This window comes from Bufo gargarizans, chromosome 1 (genome assembly GCF_014858855.1).
Source record: "Bufo gargarizans isolate SCDJY-AF-19 chromosome 1, ASM1485885v1, whole genome shotgun sequence".
Classification (NCBI taxonomy): domain Eukaryota; kingdom Metazoa; phylum Chordata; class Amphibia; order Anura; family Bufonidae; genus Bufo; species Bufo gargarizans.
Genome location: NC_058080.1, coordinates 195,347,943 through 195,360,163, shown reverse-complemented (window position 1 = coordinate 195,360,163; position 12,221 = coordinate 195,347,943). Strand labels below are relative to the sequence as shown.

The window sequence follows — 12,221 nt, the reverse complement described above, 5'->3', positions numbered from 1 at the left end:
TCAAAGAGTTTTCTTTATTTTCAAGACTATGAAAATTGTAGATTCACACTGAAGGCATCAAAACTATGAATTAACACATGTGGAATTATATACATAACAAAAAAGTGTGAAACAACTGAAAATATGTCATATTCTAGGTTCTTTAAAGTAGCCACCTTTTGCTTTGATTACTGCTTTGCTCTTGGCATTCTCTTGATGAGCTTCAAGAGGTACCGATTCAATTGCTTTTCAATGGCTTTTGTCTCAAGATAATGAAATGAGTTAAGAAATTTGAGTTAACAGCAGGAGTGCTAACAAAGGTACATCTGTAGTCACCTGAAATGGTCTTCTAACAGTCTTGAAGGAGTTCCCAGAGATGCTTAGCACTTGTTGGCCCTTTTGCCTTCACTCTGCTGTCCAGCTCACCCCAAACCATCTCGATTGGGTTCAGGTCCGGTGACTGTGGAGGCCAGGTCATCTGGCGCGGCACCCCATCACTCTCCTTCATGGTCAAATAGCTCTTACACAGCCTGGAGGTGTGTTTGGGGTCATTGTCCTGTTGAAAAATAAATGATGGTCCAACTAAACGCAAACCGGGTGGAATAGCATGCCGCTGCAAGATGCTGTGGTAGCCATGCTGGTTCGGTATGCCTTCAATTTTGAATAAATCCCCAACAGTGTCACCAGCAAAGCACCCCCACACCATCACACCTCCTCCTCCATGCTTCACGGTGGAAACCAGGCATGTAGAGTCCATCCGTTCACCTTTTCTGCGTCGCACAAAGACATGATGGTTGGAACCAAAGATCTCAAATTTGGACTCATCAGACCAAAGCACAGATTTCCACTGGTCTAATGTCCATTCCTTGTGTTCTTTAGCCCAAACAAGTCTCTTCTGCTTGTTGCCTGTCCTTAGCAGTGGTTTCCTAGCAGATATTCTACCATGAAGGCCTGATTCACACAGTCTCCTCTTAACAGTTGTTCTAGAGATGTGTCTGCTGCTAGAACTCTGTGTGGCATTGACCTGGTCTCTAATCTGAGCTGCTGTTAACCTGTGATTTCTGAGGCTGGTGACTCGGATGAACTTATCCTCTGCAGCAGAGGTGACTCTTGGTCTTCCTTTCCTGGGGCGGTCCGCATGTGAGCCAGTTTCTTTGTAGCCCTTGATGGTTTTTGTGACTGCACTTGGGGACACTTTCAAAGTTTTCCCAATTTTTCAGACTGACTGACCTTCATTTCTTAAAGTAATGATGGCCACTCGTTTTTCTTTACTTAGCTGCTTTTTTCTTGCCATAATACAAATTCTAACAGTCTATTCAGTAGGACTATCAGCTGTGTATCCACCTGACTTCTCCACAATGCAACTGATAGTCCCAACCACCTTTATAAGGCAAGAAATCCCACTTATTAAACCTGACAGGGCACACCTGTGAAGTGAAAACCATTTCAGGTGACTACCTCTTGAAGCTCATCAAGAGAATGCCAAGAGTGTGCAAAGCAGTAATCAAAGCAAAAGGTGGCTACTTTGAAGAACCTAGAATATGACATATTTTCAGTTGTTTCACACTTTTTTGTTATGTATATAATTCGACATGTGTTAATTCATAGTTTTGATGCCTTCAGTGTGCATGAAAATAAAGAAAACTCTTTGAATGAGAAGGTGTGTCCAAACTTTTGGTCTGTACTTTATATATATATATATATATATATATATATATATATATATATATATATATATATATATATATATATATATATATATATATAAATCACAAAGTTTGGCACAAATGTTGTGGCTTTTTGATGCCAGTTTTCTGGAATAAAGGGGCAGACAAATAGCCCACTATGTTTTCTATTGTCAGGCCAGCTATGGCCGGCTCATAAGACTCCTGGGTGAAACTAGCTTATTTATGGACAGAAGATAGCAAGTGTCAGATGAGAAAGGAGCCTTTAGAGCAGTCATTCCCATGTGGATGTATATCACACTCATCCCACAACCTCACATGAAAAACATGAATATCTAAAGTTAAATCTGTGAGCGCTACTGTAAGATAGTATGTAGGCTGGAGTCCGCCCCACCACTGATTGTTTGCCGAGCTGTACACACAAGGGAACAGGGGGCTTCCTCTTCACTATTGCCCTTGTTTGCCTGTATGTGCAAAAACATAACTTTTTTTGCGTTTGTTTCAAACTGTATATATTTAAAGGGCTTGGTCCATATGGGACACTGACGGCATATGGCTAGGATATGCCAGATAGGAGTGGGACCCGCACCTATCTCCAGGAAAGAAGAGAGCAGCTGCGCATGTGTATCCACCCTCCATTCACCGCTATGGAAGTTAAGAAATAGCCTAGTGATATGCCATCGATGTCCAAGATGGGCAAACCTTGGTTTGCCGGTAAAACTGATTTACAAGCACATGTCCGCAGCCTGCCCCCTGAAATTAAAGATTCATACTTTCCTTCTCCACACCGCCTCCGCTTTCTCCATCTTCTGATCACATGTACCGCTCCAGGCAATGACTGGATTCAGTGGCGATGTGGCCACAAGCAGCATGTCACTGCTGAAGCCAGCCATTGGCTGGAGCAGTGCATGTGGCCATGCCCAGGTGTTGGATCCCACTAAGCAGATACTGATGACCTAAAAATGTCAAATAACCCCTTTAGGGTCCATTCACACGTCCGCAAAACTGGTCCGCATCCGTTCCGCAATTTAGCGGAACAGGTGCGGACCCATTCATTTTCAATAGGCCCGGAATGTGCTGTCTGGATCCTCAAAAAAATAGAACATGTCCTATTCTTGTCCGCAATTGCGGACAAGAAAAGGCATTTTCTATGAGAGTGCCGGCAATGTGCGGTCCATAAAATGCGGAACGCACATTGCTGGTCTCAGTGTTTTGTGGATCCGCAAACACATACGGACGTGTGAATAGACCCTAAAGTAAAGGCTGATGGATTTGTTCCGATGAACACACTGGTTGGACCATCACTACTGCATACCAATCTGCTCTAGAACACGCTGCCCGCAGACTGCACTGCGTTTTATAGGGACAGGTTCACTTTAAGGAACATGTTGCCTATACTTCACCTCCTCCTGCCTGGGGACATGGCGGATCTCTACATGCTGTAGCCTGACATGTATTCCTAGGCCAGGAAGTCTGGGATCTGCTGACCACTTTCAGATCACACAGCTTGTCATGGATCTATAGGAAGTGGATCCCTGCTTATGGAAACTTGCTGTCTCTGGCAACATGCCCTCCTCCTCCTCCTCCTCCTCCTCCCTGCCATGCTGTCTGCCCCTTCTATGGGCTGGATCTGCAGCTCCTAGGAATACCGTATATAGAAGCCCCCAGCAGCCAGGATCCGGCCACAGCAACTTGCATCACATTGCCCTGTGTACAGGCACGTTGTACACGCCATCCTCCTCCTCCGCCACTTCCTTTTTGGGAAGACCCTATTTTAGCCTGCACGTTACAGCTCACATGTCAGACATGGCTCTACACTACGCCCTGCGTGCACATCCAGACACAAAGCACCCACCTTCCACCGTCTCCTCCACGTTTTCATCATCGCTGTCCATGGCTTCCTCCGCCAGTGACAGACACCAAGTTCTTCAGCGTGTGGCTCTCGAGCGCCCCCTCCCTCCACACAGTCTGTGCGCCTGCCTACCAGCGCCCCCCGGTGGACACAGGGTGCACAGCTCCTCTAGTGGCTGAGCTCCCGCTCTGCTGTGTGGTGTCTGCTGGCTGGCACCCGGCATGCCCTCTTCTAATAAGCAGCTGATGACATCACCCAACCTGGGGCGAGCTGTCATTTCTCAGAATGGGATGACTTAGGGAAGCCAGAGATCCTGGAAGATGTATTTCTCTTCAGACTTGACTTGTCACTCAGCATTTCTTCCTGGTACAGTGCTGGAGGTCAGGTCAGAACTTCTGTTTGTGTATGTTAGAAACAGCGCTGGGTCCCCTCCAGTCACAGCAGTTGGTTTAGGGTGCATTTTGGGGACCACCATAAAGTTCTAGCCATAGGACACTAAAGCATGGTCAGTAACTAATAGTGACAGCCACAGGAACCCTGGTGCATGCAGGTGACACTGCCATCTGCTGGCCGCACTATTTATATCTGGTATACAACAAGTCCACTTTAGGCTACTTTCATATCTGTGCTTTGCTGGATCTGTCATGGATCAGGGAAAACGCTTCCGTTACTGATAATACAACCGTCTGCATCCGGTTGTATTATCTCTAAAATAGCCATGACGGATCCAGCACTAAAACCATTATAAGCCAACAGTGGCGTAGTGCGAGGGGGACTGGGGGCATTACCCCAGGCGCCAAATTGCAGGGGGTGCCAGGCAGTAGAATGAGGGCGACCGTCCCCTCTGTTATGCCTCATAGGCTTCTGGCCACCAAGCAGTTGCATGAGGCCGTTGAACGGCGCAAGAGATCACGATTACCTCACTGTGACCTCCTGCGTCGGGTCTCACGTGATGGCGTGGCGCAGGAGGGCACAGTGAAGTGTTCGTGACCGCCTGCGTCGGGACGCCCGAGCACAGGCCACAGGCAGTGACGGAGTGAAGAAGAGAGGTGTATTACTGTACAGCGGCGGCGGCGTCATAGCAACCAATGACGCCGTGCGCTCCTGCTGTCAGCAGGAATCCCGGCCGTGTTACCACGGACCGCTCACGGCCGTGTGCATTCGGCTTAAGGCAGGCAGCACTGGGGCACTATGGAGGTGGGGAGGACGGATGAGGATTACTATATATATATATATATATGAATATAGAGAGAGGGCCATAATGATAAGGAGGGGCCAATACTTCATATACAGAGGAGGCAATTATATATAATAATACAGAGGGGACACTGAGACTGGTCTTTATAAATACTGGGGCTACTGCAGGGGTCTTTATAAATACTTGGACCACTACAGGCGGCATTATAACTACTGCAGACACTATAGGGGGCTTTATTACTATTGCGGGCTCTTATAGGGGTACCTTAAAGAGCAGCCTTGTTACTGCTGGGGGCACTACTAGGAGCCCTATGGGGGCATTATTACTACTGGGGTGCTGAGGGGATTTTTTTGTTGAGCGCAATATGGAGGACATTACTATGCAGGGAACACTATTACCGTTGAGGACAGTTTCGGAGTGTATTATGGCGGACTATCTGTATGGCACTAGCACAGTATTGGGGGTAGCAGCAGGATGACAGTGTTGAGGCACCAGGAGGGAGAGGACTATAGTAAAGTGAGGAATCTAAAAATGTTTTTCTGTGATAAACTCTGCAGAGACTAGACACGGCTGAAAAAAGGTATCATGGCGGTCTTATCTCCGAATGAAGACGTTGAGGAAACAGTGTACCCCAGAGGAGACGTGACTGGGTGTAAGAGGTATGGTGCTGTATTCTACTGTATTTATTGTACCAATATAATGTAATGTAATGTCCATCCACATATTTCTTTCATGGTAGGGTTGTGGGGGGAACTTGAGGTCACACTGTGCATGTTCCGAATTAGGCTACTTTCACACTAGCGTTCGGGCGGATCCGTTCTGAACGGATCCGCCCATAATAATGCAGACGGAGGCTCCGTTCAGAACGGATCCGTCTGCATTATATTAGCTAAAAAAAGCTAAGTGTGAAAATAGCCTGGGACGGATCCGTCCAGACTTTCAATGTAAAGTCAATGGGGGACGGATCCGCTTGAAGATTGAGCCACATTGTGGCATCTTCAAACGGATCCGTCCCCATTGACTTACATTGAAAGTCTGGACGGATCCGCACGGATCCGCACGCCTCCGAACGGCCAGGCGGACACCCGAACGCTGCAAGCAGCGTTCAGCTGTCCGCCTGTCCGTGCGGAGGCGAGCGGAGCGGAGGCTGAACGCCGCCAGACTGATGCAGTCTGAGCGGATCCGCCTCCATTCAGACTGCATCAGGGCTGGACGGCTGCGTTCGGGTCCGCTCGTGAGCTCCTTCAAACGGAGCTCACGAACGGAAACCCGAACGCTAGTGTGAAAGTAGCCTTATAGGGCCTCCCATCCATCTACTAGATTATCTGTACTCAGAGAGTTATCCCTGTGTTATCTGTGATGTTACATAGGACTGCAGTTGACATCTACTACATTATCTGTAAAAAAAGGTGCGTATCGACAGCTTGGGGGGGGATCAATAATTGCTTTGCCCCGGGTGCTGGTAACCCACGCTACTCCACTGAAGTCAATGGGCGCCGGATCCATTTTCTTTTGTGTCTGAGAAAACGGATCCTGCACCATTGACTTACATTAGTTTTAGTGCTCCGCATCCCATGCCGGACAGAAAGACACTGCTTGCAGTGTTTTTCTGTCCACTATGGGAACACAACCAAACGGAACGGAATGCATTCTGGTGCACTCCGATCCATTCAGTTTTGTCCCATTGACAATGAATGGGGACAAAACTGAAGTCTTTTCCCCCGGTATTGAGATCCTATGACAGATCTCAATAGCGGAAAGGAAAACGCTGATGTGAAAGTAGCCTTAAAGGGCACCTGTCAGCAGTTTTAACCATCCTAAACTGCTGACAGCATTATGAAGGGGCTGGGGATGGTAATGCAAACTTTTGTGGAACTTTTATCAGGAGTAGTGTAAGTATGAAGTTGTAATCTGGCAGATTCTGCTCTTACAAGAACCAGGAAGTGAAGCTGTTTGCGTTGAGCTGCTTCTCTGCCCCTCCTCTTTCTTCTGACTGGGGGTTGTAGTGATCTCCTGTTTGGATGCTACAGGCATCACTCAGAGGAGAGGGCTTCATAGTGAGCCTTTCTGCCTGGACACTTGAGGAGAGCAGCATTTGGCAGAATAAAACTTCATATTCATACTACTCCTGAAAAAAGCTTTAAAAAAGGTATGTCTGTACAGTTTACAGTTTTAACAAATGTTGATGGTCATCCTGGCTTGCCATAACTGGAGGATGAGGAGGCAGTATGGACAACAACTAGAATCCCAGATTGCACACTTACCCTGGGTTCACACCTGAGCGTTCTGAAAGGAGCGCTCTGTATGCGCGATTGTACCGGCGTTTACAATCGCGCATACAGAGACAAGCGAACGCCCATTGTCGCGCGTTCCCGAAAGTCTATGTACGGGAACGCGCGACAAAACGCCCCAAAGAAGCTCAAGAACTTTTTGGAGCGTAGGGCGTTTTTCAGCACGTTCAAACGCCCTGTAAAACGCTCAAGTGTGAACCAGGGCCATAGGGAAGCATTGGTTTTCATGTGTTGAGCATTTTACAGCGCGTTTGAACGTGCTGTAAAACGCTCAGGTGTGAACCCAGCGTAAATCTGGGCCACTTTAGGCTATCGTTCATAGGGCAGTAATATATTATCTCTAAACTGTTAGGCCAGGTTCACCCAGTAAGGATTCTGTCAAGATCTGGGTGTGGATTTGCACCAATCCAGCAAATGAAGTACTTTATACCCCATGCTCAGGAAAAAATAATAATCCAGAATAATGTGCATGCTGCGGAATTCATAATCTAGAGCATGGTCAATATTGTTGCAGATTTCATATGATAAACAGATTATCCCACTGATTTACAATGGGGCTAATCTACAGACAGATCCATTGTCTTTATGAAAAGCTTCAGGGTGGGCAGCAGCGCCGAACCACATAAACAACCCCCTTAAGCCACATCATTGCAAACCATTGTACCTCACCCAAGCTGCAGCAAAAGTAGTGTACCTCTGAGAATACCGCGATTGCTGCACTTCTCCTCTGGTCAGGGAAGCTGAGGATGCAGCTAGACAGGCTCTGCTTCTTCTCTGACAAGCAGAGAACATACAGATTATTGGATATCCTCATGACCAGCTGATATGCTGCTCTACAGCACTGGGGATGCAAACAGAAAAAGGAACACAGCGCATGTGTGTGCACCCTCACAGAGGAAGGTGAATTCACTGATGGGGTAAGACATGACATTGGTGTCACGGACGGTGTACAGGAAACAAGGCAAAGCAACATGTATAAACGACTCGCTGGATCCAAAAACTAAGGAACCAAGGGAGACCCCTGCAGAAGACCTGGCACTTTCCCTGGCTGCTCAGCCTATGCAAAGATCCGAATGGTGGAGGTTTGCATATCCACGAACCTTGACTATAAAGCCCTGAGCACCCTACAATAGTGAGGGGACACGACCCCTGGCTCCCTACACAAGATACGGAGGGAGTCAGGGTCACCTGGGATCCAGCAAACAGAAAATAACAGATAAAGGTACAACACTTAGCTTTGAAGCAAACAGGAGGACAGAGTCAGCGTGCACACACACTCCAGGAAGTAGTATAAGCCGCCCAGAAAAGCCTTCTGGGGAAGAATTTAAAGGGAAGCAATTAGTCCAACACATGACAGCTGAGAGAGGCTAACGAGAGGAGGGGCTGAATACCACAACACAGAAACTCAAGGAGGAGGTTCTGAAAGGCCTCTGTCAGAGCTTCTCAGCTGTCTGGTTGTGACAGTACCCCTCCCTCTACGAGTGGACTCCGGACACTCAGAACCCACCTTCTCAGGATGGGACCTATGGAAAGCCCTGATGAGACGAGAGGCCTTAATGTCCGTCACTGGGACCCACATCCTCTCCTCAGGACCATACCCCTCCCACTGAACAAGGTACTGAAGAGAACCGCGGACAAGACGAGAATCCACAATCCTAGAGACCTGAAATTCAAGGTTCCCATCAACCATAATCGGAGGAGGAGGCAAAGGCGAGGGTACAATGGGTTGAACATAAGGTTTCAATAAGGACTTATGAAAAACATTATGGATCTTCCAAGTCTGAGGAAGATCAAGACGGTATGCAACAGGATTGATGACAGACAGGATTTTGTAAGGCCCAATAAACCTAGGACCCAACTTCCAGGAGGGAACCTTCAATTTGATATTCTTGGTAGACAACCACACCAGATCACCAACATTCAGGTCCGGACCAAGCACACGTCTCTTATCAGCCACACGCTTATATCTCTCACTCATGCTCTTTAGATTATCTTGAATCTTTTGCCAAATGGATGACAAAGACGAGGAGAATCTGTCCTCATCAGGTAAACCAGAAGACCCCTCTCCCGAGAAAGTCCCAAACTGTGGATGAAACCCATATGCACCAAAAAATGGTGACTTATCAGAGGACTCCTGACGACGGTTATTTAAAGCAAACTCAGCAAGGGACAAAAAAGAACACCAATCCTCTTGATTCTCCGCCACAAAACAACGCAGATATGTCTCCAGGTTCTGATTGACGCGCTCTGTCTGGCCATTCGACTGCGGGTGGAAAGCAGAAGAGAATGACAACCGAACCCCCAAGCGAGAACAGAAAGCCTTCCAGAATCTGGAAACAAACTGCGTGCCCCTATCAGAAACTATGTCTGAAGGAATACCGTGCAATTTGACAATGTGATCAACAAATGCCTGCGCCAGCGTTTTAGCATTGGGCAAACCAGGAAAAGGGATGAAATGCACCATTTTGCTAAAACGGTCCACCACCACCAGAATCACAGTCTTCTCCGAGGAACGAGGCAGGTCCGTTATGAAGTCCATGGACAGATGTGTCCAAGGACGGGAAGGAATGGGTAAGGGAAGGAGAGGACCTGATGGCCGTGAATGAGGGACTTTGGCACGAGCGCAAGTCTCGCAGGCTGCCACAAAACCCTCAACCGACTTACGAAGCGCAGGCCACCAGAATCTCCGAGCGATGAGATCCAGTGTGGCTCTTACCCCCGGGTGCCCAGCAAGGACCGTATCGTGGTGTTCTTTAAAAATCTTGTGTCTTAAAGCGAGAGGCACAAACAACCTCCCAGGAGGACAAAGATCAGGAGCCTCTGACTGGGCTGCCTGCACCTCTGCCTCCAATTCAGGAAAAAGAGCAGAGACCACCACACCTTCAGCCAAAATGGGACCCGGGTCTTCAAAATTCCCGCCTCCCGGAAAACAACGTGACAGGGCATCTGCCTTCACATTCTTAACTCCAGGGCGGAACGTGACAACAAAATTAAACCTAGAAAAGAACAACGACCATCTGGCCTGTCTCGGGTTCAGACGCTTGGCTGACTCCAAGTAGGCCAGATTTTTATGGTCAGTAAATACGGTAATAGGGTGTCTGGCTCCCTCTAGCCAATGGCGCCATTCCTCAAAAGCCAACTTGATGGCCAACAATTCTCTATCTCCCACATCGTAATTTCTCTCTGCGGAGGAGAGTTTTCTTGAGAAAAAGGCACACGGTCGCCAATTGGCAGGAGAGGAACCCTGAGACAAGACCGTCCCACACCCACCTCAGAAGCATCAACCTCAACTATGAAGGGTAAAGAAACATCAGGTTGCACCAAGATGGGAGCGGAAGCAAAACTCTCCTTGATATCAGAAAAAGCCTTACGCGCCTCTACTGACCAAGAAGAAAAATCTACCCACTTTCTGGTCATATCAGTGAGTGGTTTAACAATAGAAGAATAATTCAAAATGAACTTCCTGTAATAATTGGCAAAGCCCAAAAAACGCATCAGCGCCTTTTGATTCTCAGGAAGCTCCCACTCAAGCACAGCGCGGACCTTCTCGGGGTCCATGCGAAAACCAGAAGCGGAGAGAAGAAACCCCAGAAATTGAATTTCCGGAACCGCAAACAAACATTTTTCCAGTTTCGCATATAATTTATTCTCCCGCAGGATGAGCAAGACCTGACGTAAATGTTCCTTATGAGTTTTGAAATCGGGAGAAAAAATCAAAATGTCATCCAAATACACCAATACAAATTTTCCCATCAAATGATAAAAAATGCTGTTCACGAAATGCTGAAAAACGGCTGGGGCATTCATCAAACCAAAAGGCATAACCAAATTTTCAAAATGGCCCTCAGGGGTATTGAAGGCCGTCTTCCATTCGTCCCCTTCTCTGACCCTGACCAGGTTGTATGCCCCTCTTAAATCCAATTTGGAAAAGACTTTAGCCCCAACAACCTGGTTAAATAGGTCCGGGATCAGAGGAAGCGGATAAGGGTCACGAATTGTGATATTGTTCAGCTCCCTGAAATCCAGACATGGTCTTAAAGAACCATCTTTTTTCTTAACAAAGAAAAAACCAGCGGCAACAGGTGACTTCGAGGGTCGTATGTGTCCCTTTCTCAGACTCTCAGAGATATAAGCACGCATAGCGATCCTCTCAGGTTGGGAAAGATTGTATAAACGAGATTTAGGCAGCTTGGCGTCTGGGATGAGATTAATAGGGCAATCGTACTCCCTGTGCGGGGGCAAATCCTGAACTCCACTCTCAGAGAAGACATCCGAAAATTCAGAGAGAAAAGATGGTACAGTCTTAGTAGCAACCTCAGAAACAGATGTCATGAGGCAATTCTCTCTGCAAAAGTCACTCCAACCATTTATTTGCCTCGCTTGCCAATCAATGGTGGGGTTATGCTTAGTGAGCCAGGGCAGCCCCAACACCAGAGGGGTGGGCAAACCGCCAAGGACGAAACATGACACATCCTCAACATGAGCATCACTCACAATTAAACGGATATTGTGAACTATGCCCTTTAATGATTTTTGAGAAAGTGGAGCGGAATCGATAGCAAAAACAGGAATATCCTTTCCCAAAGTGCGCACCTGGAAACCATGAGTTATCGCAAATTGATTATCAATGAGATTAACCGCTGCTCCACTATCCACAAAAATCTCACAAAAAATGTTCTTGCTCTCTAGCGCCACCCTAGCCGGCAGGACAAAACGGGAACTACAAGCAAATGGAAAACCTTCAATTTCCGCCTCAACCCTGCCAATAGTAACAGACGGAACATTTTTAAAAGATTTTTTCCTGTTTGTTTCTTTATTACTCCCAGAAAACTGCCTGAATCTCCTAGAGGGACAAATATTTGCCAAATGATTTATACCTCCACAACAAAAACAAACCCTCCCATGCGAGCTGAATCTTCTATTGTCAGAAGCAATCAACCCCAGCTGCATGGGCTCCTGCTCAGAAGGGGCGGAAGGCGACTGAGACCCCTGCGCACAGAACGGGACCGCTGCACTGTCCTGGGACTGAGTATGACAGGAAGGGGACATCTCTCCTCTCTCTCTAAGACGCCTGTCAATACGAACGGCCTGAGACATAGCAGAGTCCAAAGAAATAGGCCTCTCATGAAAGGCAAATGCATCTTTCAATCCCTCTGAAAGACCATGGCAAAATTGACTTCGGAGCGCAGCATCATTCCAACCAGTATCAACTGCCC

At 47.4% G+C, this 12,221-nt stretch overlaps 1 protein-coding gene across 1 annotated transcript in view; it reads right to left on the bottom strand.

Moving 5' to 3' along the window:
• Window positions 1-3,692, bottom strand: part of SETD7 (SET domain containing 7, histone lysine methyltransferase) — a 33,726-nt gene extending 30,034 nt beyond the window's left edge. Inside the window, exon 1 of the mRNA XM_044300823.1 lies at window positions 3,520-3,692. Coding sequence (XP_044156758.1) covers window positions 3,520-3,559 — 40 coding nt within the window. The 5' untranslated portion in view covers window positions 3,560-3,692. The remainder of the gene's footprint in view (window positions 1-3,519) is intronic.
• Between the last annotated feature and the right edge of the window lie 8,529 nt (window positions 3,693-12,221).